The sequence below is a fragment of the Leptidea sinapis genome, chromosome 9 (genome assembly GCF_905404315.1).
Source record: "Leptidea sinapis chromosome 9, ilLepSina1.1, whole genome shotgun sequence".
NCBI lineage: Eukaryota > Metazoa > Arthropoda > Insecta > Lepidoptera > Pieridae > Leptidea > Leptidea sinapis.
The window spans coordinates 5187979-5211461 of NC_066273.1; the positions used below are offsets into that span (position 1 = coordinate 5187979).

The 23483-nt window shown below is 34.0% G+C and overlaps 1 protein-coding gene across 1 annotated transcript in view; it reads right to left on the bottom strand.

Annotated features, from left to right (window-relative positions):
* Positions 1-23483, bottom strand: part of LOC126965948 (MOXD1 homolog 1-like) — a 119250-nt gene that overhangs the window by 36793 nt on the left and 58974 nt on the right. Inside the window, exon 2 of the mRNA XM_050809769.1 lies at positions 10994-11449. Coding sequence (XP_050665726.1) covers positions 10994-11410 — 417 coding nt within the window. The 5' untranslated portion in view covers positions 11411-11449. The remainder of the gene's footprint in view (positions 1-10993; positions 11450-23483) is intronic.

Sequence of the window (23483 nt, forward strand, 5' to 3'; positions counted from 1 at the left end):
CGATAATTATAGAAAAAAAGAGATGTTATGAGAATAATTGATGTTTGTTGCATGAGTGAAATATGATTTTATTATAATCTTATATCTTTAAACGAGAAATTCTTGAATATATTATGAATCTCGGAAACGGCTCCTTCGATATTAATGAAATTTAGTATACGGGTAGTTTCGGCGGCGAGAAATCGATCTAGCTTGGTTTCAATTTTAAAAAATGTATTTTTATCCGTGTTTTAATGAGAAACAGCTACAATAGCATTAGAATACAAAGGTAAATTTCGCCACTATATACAAGACTGTAGTAGCTCAGATTCGGACATTGGGTTATCCGGAAAGCAGAGGACCCCGGTTCAACTCCAAATGTCTTTTTAATTTTTTTTTATTAGTCAAGTTTTGTACATTCTTAAAAATCCAAGCAAGGCTCGGTCGTCCAGATATTACTAATTAAACTTAATGATCATAAATACAAACAAGTTGGTGTTTACGATAATATTTCCCACAATTCTATCCTCTGATATTTAGAATGTTTCTGCATTTATATGAATATTTATATTTAGATTGATAATAATATTGATAAATTTGCGAGCAATTTGGTGCAGTACCTACATGTCTGTCTTGAGTAACGGGTATCGATTCAATCTTCGCTCGGACCACTTAATATTTTTGTATGTATTGTAAAGCTGAAGATTTTTAAAGTAATACATTTCTTGAGACGTTAGGGAAATTAAAAGGTTAAATGGTCATTTGTTTCATAGACTAAATTAACAAAAGTATGCGGTAAGATAAAGATTAATAATTATATTTCACTTTAATACTTTATTACAATATTGTTCTTTCTACAAACGTAAGATTGAACGAGAATAAATTTATTTAAGGATTTTATTTTGTTACGCCAAAGAAATATAACTTCTTGCGTGCGTACTATAATTTTTATTTCAAAGCCCCAATCTATGCATTTGTCAATATGATTTCAATAAGTAGTTGTTTTTATATATCACAGCCAGATTCATTAGTTACGAAATAGTACTGGCAGACCAGGTAAAATAGTATAGTTTCTAGATCTTATTCATCTACACTACTTGCACTGTCATCATCATCATCAACAGCCGGAAGACGTCCACTGCTGGAGAAAGGCCTCCCCCTCCTGTCCTCCTCTGTCATACGAACACTGACCTATATAAATACCACTGGACATGCTGTTCTATATGTTTGACAGCAATTTTTTTTTTGCCTATTTGAAGCGCTACTCGCGAGCTACCAGAGAACTAATTTTGACGTATAATACAAATGGCTGCAAAGGAAAGTACAATACTCTGAAGTATTTTTAACATATTGAATTAATTTCGTTCGTTTTCCTTGTTTCTTATACTTCAAGAATCAACGTAATAAAGTACACAATTTTTTTTGTAAGTAGTTTGCCACCTTCTATGCTTTTCACAAGGTTGTCTTCACTAGTTTAAGTACCACAGACTCTCGCTACATGGCCAACAGCGCCAAAATGGCGAATATCAAACTGGCCAAAAGCACTTTGACAGCCACCAGTTCAGTGTTATATATAGAAGAGGTCAGTGAATACGAAACATTGATAGCAAATAGCCAGGTTTTCCCAGTTTCCTGGATTTTCCCCCACAAACCTTATGTATTAGGTTCTAAGCATAATAAAGTTTTATCTCTCAACTCGTAGATAGGGTTGTAGAAATAAGTTTTCTGATACCTACATATATAAGGCTTAAATGTAAATTGCTTTAGTAAGTAGATTATAAGTAATTTTGTATATATATTTTACTATCAAATATAGAAATTTGGAATTTAATTTTTTTTATACGAAACATTGACTGAAAACTTAAGCTTATATCTTCCAAACCTAATTGATCACACATTACATTAAGTTGTACAATAATACATTTATTATCGCTAGGATACAGGTGTTTGTAGCCCGCATGCACCTTGCATACGAATTAGATAACTACATGATATGTATAACAAAACATTGTTGAAGAATGGTCGCCGTGAATGACGTCATGTTACGAGACTGACACGTGTGTTAAAAGACAATTATAAATTGTAGAAGTTCATATTTTAGTACAGATTTCTATGATACGATCTTTTACGACGTTTATCGTGAATCTCGATGCAGTGTGATAGCCACGGATGAGTAAAATAAGAAGGACTCCGCGCCGTGACATTAGTAAGTGAAGCACCGTTATGCTAGTGTGTGTGCGGTTACGAAGGATACCCGTTACACAATTGTTTTTCCCTTAAATATCATATAGGGCCACAAATACTTTTATAGTATTGTTTTTACACTTTTTCACAACGCACGATGGCATTTTTAAAACATTTTATTGCGACGCAAACTGATCTATCACAGACGATGGCAAATCTCATAATGGCCGCCGATCGGCTTGTAGTAGTGTAAGTGAGTGCGTGGGGCTATGTTTACCGGCTTTGTTTTGGTGCTTCACTGTTATGTAAGGTGACACGGAGTCCTTATTTTTTACTCGTCCGTGGTGGTAGCATTATATTTTGTAATTTGGATAAAATTTGGTATAACTCATAATAAATCGACAACCCCTAGCTCTGCGGTAAGTAACCCTGCCTACTGAGCTAGAGGTCCCTTTTTCGAGTCCAGGTAGGTGCAATCATTTATATGATGAATATGAATGTTTGTTTCCGAGTCATGGATGTTTATTTGTATTTATGTTTGTTTAAGTAAGTATATTGTATTAATGAAATCGTTGTCTTGTACCCATAGTACAGGCTTTGTCTAGTTTGGGGCATGATAATTTGTCTAAGAGTGTATCAATATTATTATTAAAAAAAATACGAGCAGCAGCCAGCGTAGTTTTATTTTCATCCAACCACTTGATTGGATTTCGATTAATATTTTATGGATTCTATAAGGAAAAAACCCCAAAAACGCTTCTTATAACAATGAGCTAGCCAAACAATTCTATGCTAGTCAAAATTCCGTCAAAATCGGTCGAAACTAAGTTCTAGAGTGCACCGCGTAAATATTCGCATGTTTTAGTAAACAGCTGTTTTTTTTTATTACAGTAGCAACATACACTTTTATTTTATTTACATTTGATATGAGAAACTTTAAAAAAATTGAACCGGCAGGAACGATTTAAAATAAATTAGACACTAAGACCGATTTCACCAACTACACTTCAAACTGAGTTCAATAAAACTCAATTTTACGTAAACGAGTTCAAATCTTGATCTCGATTAAAAATACAGCGATTTCACTAATACCTTTTGAACGTGTTGACATTAACTGAGTTTACATGTCATAAACAATAGAATATGCTTGAAATACCTGTCAAAACTGTCATCGATAAGTAATCTATTCTATTCTTCCTACTGTGACTTCTGTGGAAACTAAAGTATTGGCTAACTTGTGGTAGCCAATGTCGTAAGTTTCATGAACAAAATAAAAATAATTGTTAAATGTCAATGTTTCTACTACGATAACGACAGTGACAGCTCTTGAACGCGATCAAATATGTTGATCGTCCAATATTCCGCGGTCAGCATTTAAACGCGTTTAGGCTATAAATGCGTTTGGTTTGTATTGATTAAATCAGAATTGAATCTATAAACTCGTTTACAGGCGTAAGGTTAGGTTAGCTTAAGTTAGGCTAGGTTGAAGGTGTTCTAATCGCATCCTACTGCAATGGTGAAATCGGGTCTTTATAAAGTCGGTGTCATGTATGACAAGTGATGACAGCCTAACTCTTCTAGTATACTGATGTTATGTTCCCTTCCACAGAGGTCAATATAGGAAGAACAGAATGGATGTTCTGTTAATAAATAAGTGAATTTCCTAGAAACTGTCATAACCATAATGTTAACACCAAGAACAGTCAGAAACTTATAATGCCTAGTACTCGGCTGAGTCGAGATAGTAAGTCTTTTGTAGGGCGATATACTCGTATATGCAATTAAAACAAAATCCCAGAATATGTTCAATACAAAAGTAGCTATTACGTTATTCAAAAGATTTGTTAAAAAACGTTTGTGTTGTAAAGGTTGGGTACCACAAATTGGGAATGGCTCAATCAATCAATCAATGTACCTCAGGCTATTAAATAATAAGTTTAATTGTGCAATATTACTTTGTAAACATATCTGTTGGATTAAAAAAAGCCCGCTGAGTTTGTTGCGCCCATTCTTCGCAGGTCTGAGGCATTCGTTTTGGAATGGGCGGTAGTTTTTTGACTTTAATAAGTTATGTCACATCCTAGTTTGAATAAAAATATTTGAAATATGAATTTGAAAGTTAATAAAGCAGACGAAATGGAACATAGAAGTCATTTAATTCAAGGTTACACTTTGCGACGAAACACAAAATTAATTATTTTTGTATACGGGTTGTCGTAGGATAAAATATTAAGAAACACGCAAACTTTATAGTTGTATAGATTCTCTTTGTTTTAATTTATGTCCACCATCATGGCCACAAAGGGCTTCATTGCGGTTTTAGAAATGTAAAAAGTGCTAAGGAAATGTTGAAAAGGCTTCATTGTCGACAACACTGTTTTTAACATATAAGTGAAAAGCTGACTTCCGTTGAAACAATAGATTTTTTCACAAGCCAATCAACACATACAGTCCACATTGATTATAGCCTCTGGGACTGATTGCAGGTCTAAATGAGAAAAAGAAGTTATGCTTCTTTGCATAAAAATAGGTATTCCTCGTGCTATTCTACGTTTGTAGAAAGAACAGTATTGTAATCTTGCAAAGATGGCTTTGAGAATTAATTATTCAATAACGAATACGGCTGTACGGGCTTGAACCCTTTGCCCGTCCTAATAATGGACGAAGAAACCAAAAAAAAAACGACTGTCACAAACGTCAGAAAAATTTGGTAACCAACTTCACCTTCTTACTTTTGTGGTAAAGTGATGCGCGCGCATCTTAAAATTTCACTCTCATAATTTTTTCAAAACGCGCCTAAAGAAGTATGATCAACTTCAAAAACATGATAAAGTGTACAAATAAAATTTGTTCGGTTCCGTGAACCGAACGGTTAGCTCAGTTGTTTAGAGCACCGGCACGAAACGCCTCCGGCGTGGGTTTGAATCCCGCATAGTTCATAAAATTTTGTTCTTCAAATTTTTATTTGTGTATTAATCTTAGAAGTGAGGGTTATCACTTTAAAAAAACATAACATATTGTTTATGATACAGTGTAATCGCAATGTGACAAACTTTTATATACTTACCTCTAAAGAATACAATCTAGTCTTACGTGGGAACGTATCAAGGAAGGTATGATTAGATCAATTTATAAGGAAATGCCAATTTATTAACAATTCAAAAAACGCGTTCACTACAACCGCTACGTGTTAGGACTGGGTTAGTTTAAAACGACTCTAATGCTATTGGTAATCGCGACACGGTGGGTAACGTGAGCTGGTTGTTACATTGCGGGTGTTAAGTATGCGTGGTTTGTCGACGACAAAGTGTGGAGGGGATCTATTACAAATTATACGACTTTGAAGTTTGAACTGCCGATAAAGAAGGGTTTAAATAGTATCTGGCCCATTAAAGTATTTTCAGGATGGAATGTTTTTTTTTTTTCATGAAATAGGAAAGGTAGCGATGGTAAATGATTATCGCTAACCATAATCTCTTGCAACATCAGAGATATCGATCATGGCCGGCCTTTTAGGTAGGTGTAAGTGCATTTTGAAGGCAGGTGGGCCTTATTAATTCAATTTGCAGCACGTTTTTGCAATCAACGGTTGGCAATAAGGTGCTGTGTTTACGATACTAGATGATATATCTAAAAATAACTGCCAACATAATGTAACAACTCAAAAATTCTCACAAACTCACCAACAGATTTTTAACGGACAAACGCTATCAAATGCATACAGTCCTTTTAGGAAGAAATAAAAGAATAAAAGACTAAATTGTTCCAAAGATCTACACTGTTCTTCCTAATTAAAGTTAAATAATAACGGCCGTTCTAAATATACTACCTATAAATTACTACCTTCTACTGTCAGTAATTAGCTGTCAATAATCTGAAGCTGTCCCAATATGTCCCGCTAAGTCATTCTTATCACATTGATACGCGTGCAATTTCCATACAAACTTCTATCGCTGGTAAGCTATACGTCCTACCATTGACAGACAGCGTGTACGGATAAGGTGAGTTACCGTCGATAAGTTTATTTGGACAGAAAAGTCAACGATAGTTACGATTTTTATCTCTAGTAGGCCACAACCAGAGATAGACTGAATATTGGGAACGGCCGTTAGTAGACATGAAAAACATACAAAAGGGCACATAGCATTAAAACCAAGAGCTGATATTTCAAATCGTTAAGGAATTTCGTAATTTTGTGAGCAATAACCCATGACAAATGGCGGTCTAGGAATTTTTACGACCAATCAAATTGTACTTCCGATAGGCGTAGACCCGCGAGTTAAATTCGATTGAATCATGCTTTAATTTATTCCTGAGCCGATGAAATTAATAGCTGATACATTCCCCTCAAATAAGCTTAAATGAAACCTTTCACTAGAATTAACTCTCGGTAAAGCCATATTTGAGGGACAGCTTGGTAATTATTATTTTTCTGGAGCATTTGAGATTGTAATTGTTAAGTATATTTCCGATAAATAAAGTAAATTAAATATAAACTCATTTTGATATAATTTAACGGATATTCGATAGCGTGGTTCTTTATTTAAACATGCATTTAATTATTATTCAGTTCTAATCACATTGTTGGTTATTTATCATTCGTTCGTGCACAGTTTACAACTCGCTTCCAAAAACTCAACAGCTTTGGGAATAACGAACAAACGAATTCTTGTGAAACGTAACGTGAATACAAAATATATTTAACGATTAAAAGTGTATTTTTATAACATTCTGAATTATATAAGTACCTAACATACATAGAGCAAAATTCCATTTTCATAAGCTCTATATCTATATAATATAATCTGTGTGTATCTTTGTAAAAAAAATCTTTTAAGGTAAATTTCATCACTTTTAAGATGTCTGATTTACCTCAAAATTTGTTGATGTATCAAGGACAATATTATTACAATAAGTATAATTTATAGCTTCGGTTTTCATAACAAGGGTGTGATAGGTACTTTCTTATATGATGATCTTCAGACTAAAAAACAAAAATATATTATAACTGAAAGAACTAAAAAACCCGCCGTGATAGCACACGCCAACAAAAGTAGACGTAAAAGAAATTATAGTTGAAAGAACTTAACAATCCGCTTTAAAAGCAAACCTATGTAAAAGCAGACAATAATTTTAATAAAATATGAAGAGTTTGTTAGCGGCTCCGCTGAGAATTGTATTGATATTAATAATAATAAACCTTGTTTTCTAAATTGCTTTACAAGAAAACCCAAGCTCGTTAGGTCTCCAATTGTATGGCAAATACAGTCTATATTTTTAGGGAGCACTTGCTCAGAAGATTTTGCATGAACCGGCAACTGCCCCAAGTGAAACAGCCGGTACACGACGTCGTCGCAAACAATGCCAATTTAGTGATCAGTCAGAATATGCAAGACCTAAATTATTTTATATTAACTTATCATTAGTATGGCAAGGCATAATATTATAAAATATAAACGAAAATAATGAGAACGCGCTGATTAAATCACTGTTAAAACCACAATTAATACAATTTACAGTAATTCGACCAAGCCTTAACAAAAGATTCCCATTTCCATGTGATTACTTGTGGGAATATCGCTATATTAAAATATTTATGCGAATTCACATAGCTTCTTATAAAACATTTATGGGCTATTGTGTTGGAGAACAAAATTGGTTCGTTTAGAATTTTGATGTGCTATGAAGTATAAGTTCGGGAAGCTTCGAAAAAGCTTCTTGTCCTAAATACCCCAGTGTCGGAAGACCAAGGTTTACAACTAGTGTGTGTTGCCAGTGATGACATAGGTACGGTACGCAGACGTGGGTAGGACGCTAACTATGGGTCTGATGAGAAGGTTGCTCAAAGGGCAATGGAGAGAGCTATGCTCGGAGTTACCCTGCGAGATCGAATCAGAAATGAGGAGATTCGTATGAGAACCAAAGTGACCGACATAGCCCAAATAATTGCGAAACTGAAGTGACAGTTGGCAGGGCACATATTTCGACGGATAGATGGCCGTTGGGGCTATAAAGTCCTCGAATGGCGACCACGTACAGGAAGATGTGGTGTTGGTAGGGCCCCCACAAGATGGACCGACGATCTGGTCAAGATCGCCGGAATACATTGGATGAGGGCAGCACAGGACCAATCGTCGTGGACCTGTTCCAGCTGATGATGATGATGAAGTATATGTGTTTAATTATGATCAAAACGTTTACTTTTTTATTTTATTTACTTTAGAATTGGATGTTATTGTTTGGATACGAGGCATGAACACTAAAATTAAAGGAAATATATTGTATATTGAAGTGAAAACTTCTGAAGGTATGCATGCTCGGGTAAAGTTGGTTCGCGTTGACTCAACGCAGCGTGATTAGTCAGAGCAAAATTTACCAGAGAAATTTTTGTTATACACAGTTATAATATTGCTTTAATATATAAGAGGGGCAGACGGGCAAGAGGTTCACGTGATTAGGAAGTGGTGAGGAAGCCACTTAAGGACATCCACAACACAAGGGTGAAGAGATGAGATACCAGCCTTGAAGGCGGCTCTAACTTTAAAGGTACCCTAAGTAGCACATCTCATCTATGCAGTGTTAGTAACTATGTATCTAGTTACGTACCTTGGCTGACACCGACTCCAAAAATAACAATAATCGTAACCAGAATTCGATTAATTAATTAGATTGTATAAAAATTATTATTTATATACTTTTTAGTGCATACTATATTCGTTTTGAAGTAGGTTGTTTTTTTCTTAAATTTTTTTGTAGTGATAAATTAGTTTTGATTTGATTGATGTTTTTACTTGTCTTGTGGTCCTAAACACACAGTTTTCGAAACACACCTCAAAGAAGGACAAACGTCAGAATGAGGAGAATTGAGATCCATCATCTCAGGGTTTTTGTTTTTGAATCGATTAAAATGAAGGAAACACTGAAAATGTACTTTTAGTCTAAAAGCTTGTTAAAAATACATCAGTGAACGTTCAAAAAACAAAAAGACGATTAATTGTACAACAAAAATTATTTAAAACACCGCCATAAAAATCGCATGTAAAGCACATTTCGATTTAATTTATCGTTTAGTTTTTATCAGCTACAAAGAAATGACAACTGTTATGGTTCGGTGCTTGGACGTTGACATGCGACACCGCAAACGGCTCGCCCATTGTTTTAATTTTTATGTAACACAGGTATTGTATTATTTATGAGATAAAAGAAAGGACTGTTGACTGATGTAACATAAGAATGCCAAAACGAGTACCTACAGCATCAACACAAAGTTTTAACAATATAAAATAATATTAAATAGAAGTAAAGAATATAAAAAATTGTTGTGGGTGAAGAAAAAAGGTAAATTTAATATCCCAGGCATGTAGAAAGGGATTTTAAGGTAGAACGATTGTGTAAGGAACGAATGTATGAATGATAAAATATTAGCACGCTTAATCCTATAAAAAAGGGCAAAAATGATATTTCTTAGGATGTAAGTAATTGAAAATATCCTTTTTCGTCTGTTTTGATAAAGGCCGCAATAAACAAAACAACCATGACCATTCAAATGATTAAGTATTCATCCAAGTGTTCAAAATATCACAAAAAACTCCAACTGGTTATCGGATTACCGTAAAATTATCTGCGGTTAATTTGATATAGAGATTTGTGCCTGTGAGGGCATAACTTTGGAGATGACCGCAATTAAACACGCCCTTGAGGAGATTAATTGTATTAATAACTGACTAATTTACAGAGCATTGTGTGAATATTTAATTAAAGGAGGTTTGCTACGCGACGTCATTTAAATTAACTATTTTTTATTTATTAAAAACAGAGTATATAAATACGACCTCAAATTTATATATTTGGGAAGAATTTGAATAAAGAGAAATATAGTTCATTTTAAAAGGTGTTATTTTACTTATCCTTCTTGTCTTTACCAATATTCTAAAGCTGTGGAATGAGCTTTCTTGTGCGGTGTGTCCGGGACGATACTACGTAGGTACCTTCAAAAAAAAAGCGCGTACACCTTCCTTAAAGGCCGCATCGCTCCTGTGATTCCTCTGGTGTTGCAAGAGAATGTGGGTGGCGATGATCACTTAACACCAGGTGACTTGTACGCTCGTTTGTCCTCCTTTTTCCATATAAAAAAAGGTGAAGTTTTTCGGTCGTTTGAATGCGGTAATGTAACTGAATATTTTTGTAGGTGATTGATCGACGGATTTATTAAGAATACTATAAGCTATTTAGCATTAGTCTACACATCTGAACTAGCCCTAATTATTGATTTTAGAGTCCGAAGAAAAAGAGCAGCGCTCCCGAACCGTATAAATGTTACGTCATTACCAAAAATATAAAATTATTGAAACTTTTTTGAGAAATTATTCCTCCGAAAAATTCGCGATAAAAATATTATAACGTTTTTGATAACACATTTACTTAGTTTATACTAAAGTATTTAAATAAAACACTTTTAAAGGATTAAATCAAGTGTTATTGTTACCGAAATTAGGTTTTTGCGTAAAAGTTACATTTTTATTTTTATTTTAGCTAACCCGACGTTTCAAGACCTTTCCAGATCTCGTTTTCAGGGGGACGTGTAAAAACACAGTTACAATTACACGCGTTTTAATCATTTAAAAGTGTTTTATTCAAATACTATATACTAGTCATTAAATTTACTGTAATGATAATTGAGAAGGCTGTCGAATTACCCAAAACATCGAACCCCGATTTTCATTGATAACTTTTTGCTCCGGCAACCAAAAAATCCAAACCTCGAGACCACCGTTGAAAAACGTGTTTCGTGAGAATAAATCAACAGGTGCATGCAAGATAATATGCTTACCAAAAGCTGAGCGTTCCCGTGCCTGTCGTCTACCCAAGCGACAACCAAATCAGCTCCTCTCATATTCCTCGCAGAATTGAACCCTAATCCAACATAACCACGGGTTCTCGCTTCCAATCTGAACGTAATACTCGTATCTGTGTTAACCCATCTCAGTAAAACATCACCGCTTTCGTCTAATCTCTCTGAATGCGCCCATATCAAACTCGATTCGTACGATCTAGAGTCGAATGATTCTCTCCGATGCCTTCTGTACTCGTTTACGATTCTTGATGTTTTTTCGCTTTTCCTCTCCGTGTGTGAGTTCTGTGTGTAATTCGATCGTACTTCATTCAGCTGACTTGTTTGTTTGTATCGAGGTAGTTTTGCATCACAAATGAGCAAAGCGCTTAAGATGAAAAAGGATTGTATGTTCATTTTATATCGAAGTCTATCTGCACATAACTTTTAGATTACCTGGAACAAAAAAAAGGACTTTAAAAATATAAATTAATAATAGATATAATATAATTCCTACTAATTTTATAAACGTGAATGTAACTAGAGATAAGTTTCATATAAAAAGTTTGGAACGGGAGCGAAAACGGGAACCGGAACTGGAATAGACACGAGATAATCTTCAATTTCAAATTTGCTTAGTGTTTTTAAAAACCCTTTATCTACGCGGACGAAGTCGCGGCCATCAGGTAGTAATAATAATAAAAATCATAATTTCAAAATCGGTTCAGTAGTTCCAGGGATTACCCCTTACAACTTCATAAACTTTACCTTTTATGTAGTACATGCCACAATCGAACTCTATTTATACGAATACAGTCTGTGAGAGTAACTCACAATAGAAATGTGTTATCTTTGAAAGTGTTTCTATATATCGTTACTGAAAATTATAGTTCTTTTATATAACAATAATTGAGAGGCCAAATAAACCGTAATAATAAAAATAATATTGACACACTTTTGCACAAATTATCTTGTTCCAAACTAGGCATAGCCTGTATGATATCCTAGATGCTTTAATATTACTATCTTAAGTAAGAGTTATTTTTTTTTAGAAGAGTGTACGTGTCACCTGATGTTAAGTGATCACCACTGTCCACATTCTTTTGCAACACCAGAGGAATCACAGGAGCGAGGCCGGCTTTTTAGAATAGTACACAAACTATGTCTTATCGTCCTGGAAACACGCAAAATAAAGCTCATTGCATAGTTTATTTGGCCTCTCTATTATTGTAATATAAAAAAACGATCATTTTCAGTAACGATTTACAGACACACTTTCAAAAATACCACATATATCTATTTCTCGCAGACTGAGATTTCTTATAAATGGAGTTCTATTTTGGCATGTATTACATAAGAGGTAAAGTTTATAAGGCTGTAGGGGGTAGGCCGATTTTGAAAATTCGGTTACCAATATAAAAGAAACATTACTTGTAAGTATCATATTATACTATATATTAATCCAAAAAATGAAAACTGTTAAAACGAAAACATTTCTCACGAACGCTGCCTTAACGATGAGAGATACAATTTTGATAAAACTATTTTTTTTTTTCTTAGATATTAATAAAGTAATAAAATTTACGATATATTTAATTATGATTGTGTTACTAGAAGGTATTTTGGTAAATTTTGTTCTGACTGATCGTCATATTATGTACCTACTCTAAAAATTTAAAGAAGAGGTTTGGTGTTACTAAAATATGAAATCAAAACATTTCATTGAAGATTTGCTTACTTAAATCATTTGTAAAAAAAAATAAACAATTGTTATGCCATAGTTTCTTAAACTTTCATTTGAATCATGTGACAATTTATAATTAAAATTCACTCTAATTCCAAAACAATCTCTGAGAGCGACCATTTTCTAAAAGTTAAAAATTCTCAGAATATTTATTGACTGACGTTAACTACCTCAACAGGAACAAAGGGTGCTGTGAAAGACAAATTAAATAAAAAAAAGTATACGCTTATTCTTCAAAATAAATTTAATTTTAATCCAAAAGATGTTCATTTAAAAACAATGCCGAATTATTCTTTTAAAAGATATTTACAGCGTAAATTTTTATTTTCGTCTTAAATCACATACCAAATATCATTTAGCGATACTAAGCGATATTTTACAAGATGCAATGAACAAAAAACATGTCGTAAAATGTAGCAGGGCGCATCAAACGGGTATGGTTTCCTGTTTGGAACGGTCGAGTTACTGGCAAACAAGCCAACCTCTCTTGTGATTCCTTATTGAAGTAATTGAAGAATTTAATAATCCGCTGAGATTTTTTGTGTTTAGAAATATACTGAGAAGCTTATGACGATGTTTGATAGACCTTCCTCCTAGTTTACAAACGCAGATTTTTCGCAATTAAATAAATTACCTAGCTGAATTGGAACATTTTGAAGTCATCATTAGACTAATTTTCGAAATAGGGTATTCTCGTCCAAGAGTTTTAATTGTGTAAAAGTTAGATAATGGTCATTTAAGTCCGTTAATGTATTTTTTGTGTAGATATTTGTTACATCATATCTCTGCCGTTTGGGACTTTTTTGAAATTTTTCTTTGTTTGGGATTCCCTCACAAATAGATCCCATTGTAAACCTTTCAGATTGGAATTAGGAGAAGGTTTTTGGTTTTTTCAACAGTTAAACAAGCAAATGTATAAAGGAAGTATTATTTGGCGAAGTGAACATTTTAAAGGTAAGTGATTTGCGTGTTTCAAATTCACAGGGAATGAAAATAAATAGAACTAGTTGAAATCTAGATTTATTTACATCTCAACCTAATAAGTATTATTTGTTTTATTTCTTACATGTCACAGACGGGCAAGAAATAATTCTACTTCGTATGTGTTATTCACAAACACAGAGATATTAGAAATGGTAGATATATTATGCGAGACCTGAGCCACCTGCGACGGAGGTTAGTTGGCAAATTTACGAGCGCAACTTTGAATAAATCACAAATTTTGTTCATTCCAAATGAGATGAAATCAGATGAATATCTTGATCGTCCCGCCACCTTTTCCCATAAAAAGAAACCTAAAAATAGAGTCACCAACTGTCTTTATAGACAAAACGTATTTCAGTAATACATTATTTGTCTGGGTTTTAAATTAACGTAGGTACTTTGATTTCTTATTTTCAATTGTACGATTAATAGATTGAATTCTCAAATCTACTGGATAACCAGAGACATAACCAAAGATTTTAACAAATAGTCTTATTCTTAGAAACGGAACAAACGAACGCATTTATAATACAGTAATTACAGCGCTGCCTCAGAGTATACGAAATACAATTAATAATTACGAATCAGTCCTATTCAATACCGCCAAAATCAATTCAATATTGTTTATAATACCAACTTCTTCTTCTTTTACAACTTCTTGTTACAGTACATAACTCATGATGTGGTAAATGGATTTGACATAATATGACAAAAGAACTTTAAAGTAATAATAATATTGACACACTTTTACACAAATTATCTAGCCCCTAAACTAGGCATAGCCTTTTTTTTGTTTTTATGAAAATAAAGGACAAGACGAGCAGGACGTTCAGCTGATGGTAATTGATACGCCCTGCCCATTACAATTTAGTGCCGCTCAGGATTCTTGAAACCCCAAAAATTCTGAGCGGCACTACAACTGCGCTCGTCACCTTGATACAAGATGTTAAGTCTCATTTGCCCAGTAATTTCACTAGCTACGGCGCCCTTCAGACCGAAACACAGTAATGCTTACACATTACTGCTTCACGGCAGAAATAGGCGCCGTTGTGGTACCCATAATCTAGCCGGCATCCTGTGCAAAGGAGCCTCCCACTGGTAAAAAGCCTGTACTATGGGTGCAAGAAAACGATATATTTAATACAATATACTTACTTAAACTTATGGAAATACATCCATGACTCGGAAACAAACATCCATATTCATTAAATCATCATATTATGAATGATTGCACCAACCGGGATTCGAACCCGGGACCTCTAGCGTAGTAGTAATAAATAAATACGTCAATATTTTGTCTTGTACGAAACAAAATACAGAGCGTTACTCATTGATATGCACTATGATACCATTAAAAGTGTAGAACAAATAAAAATGCTCATAAACTACTTATCGATACGAATCCAAAAATGTATCGGAACATATTGCATCTTCCTTCTGCAATTAATTTCGATGTGGATAGCAATGGTAGACTTAGCTAAACACATAATGTATTCTCCTCGAGTAAGTCTTTAAGCACAAGACTAAAACATAGTAAACTAATTAATTCAAGTGCTTATGCATGGTTGAAACAAGTTTTCAACGTCACAATGAATTGTTATTATGTACAAGACAACTAAGTACTAAAACTGTTGTAGAATCTCGTTTATAAGTATCATCTTACACAGCCATTGTATTTATAATATAGAATTACTTGGTGATATCTAATATATTTCTAACAATGGATTTTTTAACGTAAAATCATATTCTTCCTTCACTTATAATCGGATTTATATATTTTTTTAATTTCTCTATAAATAAATGCATTGTAACCGCTATGAAAGACATTGCTATCATCGCTTACATATTTATGTTCTCCTGGTGTATATATTAATGTATACATCAACATGTAAAACATTGGATTGTGACAGTAATTATTGGCTTTTGAAATAACTGAAAAAGCTTGTGTATGTGAAGTATTTCATGATTAAAAACATCAAAAACTCAATACTTATACCGAAGCATTTAAACTTGAAAAAGGTTATTCTAACGCGATCGAACAAATACTTCCTATTCGTTAAAGTGTCACTTTGTGGAATGGAGATTAGTAGGTAAATAATAATTGTTATTTGCAGTAATATTTTCCTTCAGCTGAACATCTAAAAATCAATCTTCTACAAAGCATGACAGTTAGTAACAGTACACATGCAAAATTATAATATGTAGAAGCTAATCTAGATAGGATAGCAAATATAGTTATTCCAATCTCCAATTTCGTGGGTTTGCACGAGTAGTTGTAAAATAAATACTATTTCATTTGAATACAAAACGACAGTTGCAGAATATAATTTCCGAGCCAAATGTGAAAGCTAATTTGCAAGACTATAATGAAACAAACATTTATCTTGCTGAGAACAACTACTGGGAGGTTTTAGACTTATATCAAGAAATTATGTTCATTATTTAAATTAACTTTAATAGTATATAAATAACAGACAATTTATTTTATTTAATAGATATGAACAAATGCTTTAAAACTAACTTAACTAAAGTTGTAAATGCTGGAATTATATTTTGTTAAACACTCCTTTCAATTCCCCACACGTCATGAACAATATTTAGGTAAAATGCATCTGTAGAATCTTATGACGATTTTCTCGTGAATCCTCCAGATACATACGCCGAAAGTCCAAGCATGCTGAGAGGCTAATGGATAATCAATAACCTTACTCGATTAGCAACGATAACCATTCGCCCAATATATATAATTTGGTTTAAATTATATAGTAAATTTCCACTTTCGCACGACACGCCACAAGTTAAGATATCCTCCCCACCATCTGGATGTGTGGCGGTCCTCCACAGTGCGGTTTTCAAGGAGCTTTCTTCCACGTGCTACAAAGCTGTGGAATGAGCTTCCTTGTGCGGTGTTTCCGGGACGATACGACGTGGGTACCTTCAAAAAAAGCGCGTACACCTTCCTTAAAGGCTGGCAACGCTCTTGTGATTCCACTGGTGTTGCAAGAGAATGTGGGCGGCGGTCATCACTTAACACCAGGTGACCCGTAAGCTCGTTTGTCCTCCTATTCCATAAAATAAAAAAAATAAAAAAGTTTACGAGAGTATTTACGTGAAATCAAATATCACCTAAAATAATCAATCTTATTTTGTACTTTCAATGTATAATTCTTTTGGTACTTCCACTGCAACAGCATGGTGTGATTTATGGAACGATTCTCGTTAGTAGCTATGGCTCACTTAGGGTCATTGATATTTTGTTTATTTTCTATTGTACAAATTTACAATACTTAGTAATATTTCTCATTATTACTAATTACATCACGAGAAGCTATTTTAAAGGAATCAAAAATTTTGAGTTTCTATTTAGTTATTAGATACGTCAAGGTCGTATTCGATGTTAACTCATTTTAAAATCTGCCTGTTTTAATAAGAACGCTGTTACTTATTTTTATAATGTCTGTGTATCGAGCATAATGCCTCGCCTTGCGAGTTGGAGCCAGACTGCTCCAGCAGTTCTGCCCAGTTTCTTTTACAGATAATATCTAAATTTAAGTAAGGATATATAACCAAAGTCACCGACATAGCGCAAATGATTGCGAAAATGAAGTGGAAGTGGGCAGGGTACATAGTTCGACGGACAGATGGCTGTTGGGGCAGAAGAGTCCTCGAATGGCGACCACGTATCGGAAGACGCAGTGTTGGCAGGCCCCTACAAGATGGACCGATGATCTGGTCAAAATCGCCGGAATACTTTGGATGAGGGCAGCGCAGGACCGAGTGTCATGGAAATCTTTAGGGGAGGCCTTTGTCCAGCAGTGGACGTCTTCCGGCTGATGATGATGATGATAAGTAATCATTGCAACACAGCGCCGTCAACTTGATAAGCATGGTAACTAAATAAATATCTACGATCGATCAAATAGTAACTAAATATCTAAATAATCGTAGATACTACGATCGATCAAATAAAAGGCAAAATATTTTTGCACTTCAATTTTAAAATTTCTTAACATCGGAAATTGGAATACTTTTTGCACGATTCAAAGCTATGATCACGACCGCAATATCATTAATATGGCTTTTTGTGCATTAGATTTTTACTTTTGACGGAGCAGAGACGTGAACAGACAAGATAAATCAGGTGATTATCCACTTATTCGTAGGAAGTGGTAACCGCAGTGACTTGTTTGGTCATTTCAAAACCTCATCCGGAACCTTCAAAACCAACTAAGCCATGACAAATTGCCTCTTTTCTACTAGATTCTACGAAATGGAGCCCTAATCCTGCGTTCGTTCTGTCAAAGAAAAACAAATGTCTCAGAACGTTCCAATTTTTTATTATTAAGTATTCATTAGATATTAAATAAAATCATATAATAAGAATCGCAAGAACTACATGGAATTGGGTAGGCAGATACATCAAGGGCAAGTAACGAAAGATGGAGCAGTCTAACAACAAACTGGTACTCATCAGATGCCAAAAGAAGAAGAGGAAGACCTGGCACTAGATGGAGAGACGATCTGGTAAATTACGAAGGAGTGTTATAGTCCCGATGAGCAAACAATAAGGACGGATGGAAGAAGAAGGGGAAGGCCTTGGCCCAGCAGTGGGATGATATATAAAATATAATAAGTAAAATAATTAGTTGTTCAAATAAATTTTATCAACGATGCGGGACTCGAACCCACGACTCCTGGCGTTCCGTGCCAGTGCTCTGCCAACTGAGCTAACTTCACGATACCTGGGTATAACTAATTTCACAATGCTGAAGTGAAATACTTTTAGACGTGATGAGCACTTTTTAGGGGTAAAGAATGAGACTGGGTTGACTAATGGAGCGCAATCAGTCAGAGAGTAATTCTTCAGCTTTATTTTTTATATTTTTCTTTTAGAAATAAAATCGCCTTAAAAATGCCCTTTTTTACTTTCCATCATATATATAAAAAAATATAAAAAAAATATGTGACTTCTAGATTACAGAAGACAGTCTACTCGAAATTTATGTATTCTATAGGTAGCAAAAATTTCAAGAAACACAAAATTAAAACACTACGAATCATTTTTAGACAAATAAAACATTAATAAGTGTTTCGTCTTGAACAGTTAATACGAAGCTGTAAAGCTCATTAACATAATATGCTAAAATTATGCATTCTTCACGATAAAAACTGAATGCATTATGTTATATCCGCAATCTAAGTACGGTTAAGTGATAACGGTATAAAATCATATCTGATGAAATAATCTCACATTTGTTTGATTTTAATTATTAAAACTTAAATGCTATAACTAAATAATAAACTCAAATACTGTTCAACAGCATAGAAGTTAATTAATCGCATAATTGCACGGTTAGGGGGTCTGCTAAGTTCCTACTAGAGTTGTATAATAAAAAAAGTTGTAACAACACCTTCTCGAAAAATGATTTCGTATTACTGTGACAACTCGACCGAAAGTGGCCATCGCGGCGTTAAATATGCAGCCAGAAAATTTGCATGAAAATCCCTTTCAAACGTGCTCTAGCAGGGATATCCATTCATTTCTGCGTCGTTCGTTATTTTTGTTTGATTGGCTACTGAATTTTGTTGGAAACCAATGATGATCAGTTAAAACATATACTTACAATTTATGGTTAAAAAACTAGATATAAGACAGATTTTGAAATGAGATAGATAGATCTGTGATCACATATTATTTCTTTAATGTTTCGAACTCAGATTGACATTTGACAAAGTTGTCAACTTGTCAGTCATTTAGAAACTTCAGAAATTGACAAGCTAATACATAATCTTGTTTACTCAGTCTACGCATTAGTTACTATATAATTATATTGAAGTTGACGTCACCAAATGGCCCAACGGAAGACCAGCGCTGGTTTTCAAACCAGCAAATATGCTGAGTTGGGACCACTTTGTGACGTATAGAAAATAATATTTCTCAATTTTGTTTTATTTTTTATTGTAATATATCGTCATGAATAAACTTTTTTACTTTCTTTCTTTCTTTCTAATTTATTTGATAAAATATGTGTCATTCGGGAAAAAGTGTGATTCACTGAAACGCTAGGCTTTACGTCTGTGTGTGTGTTTCTGTTTAGAAAATTCACCCTCCTAGAAATTGCTGCCAATAATATTGTAGGTACCTATTATAATTGCTTTAGTTGGTTAGCCTGCTATAATAAAAATAGTATTGAGTTTACTGTGTAGTGAGTTACCGCGAACTCAATACATACATACACCAAGATGCCGGACCTACGAATGGTCTGAAACTAGTCGATACTAACGTCGATGAATCATGAGTTAAGTCGATTTAAGTAAATATTCCAGTTAATAATGTGTCATGAGTTTCAATAATATATATATATAAATATAAATAAGAGATTTCCACCAGTGACTCATCACGATATCTGGAAATCTGACATTTGGTTTTACGAAATTCCATTCGCAAGAGTCCATTTTTTATAACAGAACAACGTTTATCGGTTCCGCTAGTTAATAATAACAGAGTTTAACTATCGACCGTAAAGAAACAGAAGATTTCTTTTATGAATATACGGGACGAGACGAGCAGGACGTACAGCTGATGGTAATTGATACGCCCTGCCCATTACAATGCAGTGCCGCAGGATTCTTGAAAAGGCCAATAATTCTGAGCGGCACTACAATTGCGCTCGTCACCTTGAGACATAAGATGTTAAGTCCCATTTGCCCAGTAATTTTACTAGCTACGGCGCCCTTCAGACCGAAACACAGTAATGCTTACACATTACTGCTTCACGGCAGAAATAGGCGCCGCGGCCGTTTTGGTACCCATAATCTAGCCAGCATCCTGTGAAAAGTGTACTAGAAGTGATATATACTCATATGAAATAGATAAGTACACATAAAAATACACTTAACTTGCTATAACGAACCTCTTAGCAAGAAGGAAGTTCTTTAATCTCGTTGATGACCAGAAGTATCAACGATATATTACACTAACAACCAAATATTCCTCAAAGATCAAACAGGAAATAGATCTGTTACGGATATAACAACTCTACCAAACGACGTTTCGTGAATGCCAGCATTTCACATTTGAATGTGATTTTTAAATGTATTCTTAGTAATCAAAGCGTATTTGATCTTAAGAGGTTCATGATTTTAACAATTATGATTCAAACTTGCTTGTTAGTATGTATGTATTCACGAGTATTTGGGGTGCTTAACTAACAGATAAGGCACGAGTATTTTAAAACCACAATGTTTATTAATTAGATTGTCGTAAGTTGGCCCAGCATTCCTGTCACCCAGGAAAAAGACAAGAACTAGTGGGAGTCTTCTTTGCATAGGATGCCGATAATGGGTTCCACAACGTCGTCTATTTCTGCCGTGAAGCAATAATGTGAAAACATTATTGTGTTTCGGTCTGAAGGGCGCCTGAAATGGGCAGGACGTATCAATTACCATCAGATGAACGTCCTACTCGTCTTGTTCCTTATTTTCATACAAAAATGACTGGAATAGCGTCACATAACGAAAATTGTAATTAAAGTATACAAAAAAATATTTTAATGGTAACCAATAGGAACCTGTCTGTCCGTGCGAGTGTTTGTCATCAGCCTGTATCTCATAAATTATATTATTAATATAAAAGCATAATGGCAAATTTCAAATAAATATTTTTTACATATTTTGATCATAAAGTCCTATCTTCTTTCTTTTGCAATAACTTTAAGAATCACCTACATAGTTTTTTTTGTTGTACTATGAGTTTTTTTTGTTGTACTATGGTACAGAACCCTTGTCGTCTGAATCCAACTAAACTTGAACGCTTTTTGTTTTTTATTCTGGACATTAACAATAAATTTTCGGGATTAAAATTTAAAAAAATAATCGGCGGAGCTCACGTAACTGCATATTTTGCAATAATATTAACAACTAGCTGACCCGGCAAAACGTTGTTTTGCCATATAAATTATTTTTAGAGTTAGACCGTTTCTTGGACATTGCTTTTTCTGAAATAAACGTAGCCTAAGTTACTCCTTATTACATCAGCTACCTGCCAATAAAAGTCGCCGGATTAGCCGGAACAAACAGACAGACAGACAAAAATTGTAAAAAATGTTATTTTGGTGTATGTACCGTATATGTATTCATAATATACATTTAGTAAAAAACGGTTATTTCAATATTACAAACAGACACTCCAATTTTATTAAAATGTATAGATAATTCACACAATATTTTTATAAATTATAGCCTATATGTTATTCTGGTGTGTAAGCTATATTATTGCAAACTTTCATCAAAATCCATTCAGTAGTGTTTGCGTTAAAGAAGTTCAAACATACATCCATACATACAAACTTTCACATTTATAATATTAGTAGGATGTATTGAGTATCCACATAAAAAAATCTTCAATAAGATCAAAGACAATCATGAATCGAGAATGATAGCAGACCATATTACCGAGAGAAACTGGTGAGTCACTAAACTGACTTCCAATTGGCACAAGTTCAATGATTCAATAAAATAAATAATAAATTATGAGATTGTAAGCCTTTTTATTGAATTAGGCGTTACTTTGCGGAAATCCATAATTATACAAATGATTTAAGTTTTCTTTAACTCCGCCAATATTTGTTTTTCAAACAATTCGACACATGTTTCGCCTCTACACGAGGCATCCTCAGGACGTGTTGTCTCGCCAAAATCTGGCACGACAGTCTCGTGTAGAGGCGAAACACGTGTCGAATTGTTTTAAAAACAAATATTGGCGGAATTAACACTAACGAAAACTTAAATCATGTGTATAAATTTAAGCCTTACTATTAAATTCTTAACACTTTCGTAAGACGTTCGTTTCTTAAGACATTATAAACATTATCGGCCTATAATATCGACAAATAAACTTGGTATAAAGTTATACCTGAGACTAAACTAAGAATATGTAAAATGTTGACTATATCTCTGACAACACTGTCAATACAAAGATAATTCTGAAGTTTTCCAAATGTCAAGCAGCCTTGCAAATACACGCGGGAAACGTTATAATTCCGTAAACACCAATCATAGGCAAAATGTCTATTTGCAAACATTTTACATATTCTTGGTTTATACATAGATATAATTTTATACGAAGTCAATTTGTAAAGCCGTATTTGTCTAAAACGGCTTTACTCACGGTTTGTCGGGGTTGGTACCGTACTAGTTTCGGACCATTCGGAGGTCCTTGAGTTAAGCCGTTTTAGACGAATAAAGATAAGCCCTACTAAAACAGAAATAAATATCTAAATCTCACATAATAAAATACACACTTAAACGATATGTCATGCTAGAACAGTTGTTAGACTTAAAATTTATAGCAATATCTATTTAAATATCAGCACCATAAAACCAGCAGATGTGTAATATATGTAAGCGATTAACACCTGATATAGCCCGTTTATTGTCTAAATACTAAAACATTCTCACGAGGTGATTATTCGAGACTAACATGATAATAGATGCTGCCGATTTAATAACTGTTACATCGATTGTCAATTTGTCACGGTGGCGTATTGATAGCCGAGTGAATTATTGATAGTTTGTCATCGCCCTTACAAGGTAATAGATGTTGGGAACATGCTGTTATTATTAAGACGCTCGCTACAATATGAAATGCGCTACTTACGGTTATTTATATGTTTTCCTTATTTGACGTCAAGGAGCTAGTTTATATATGGACTAGCCGTTCCCGCCCGTTTCGCTGGGCGAATTCTAAAAGGAAATAAATAA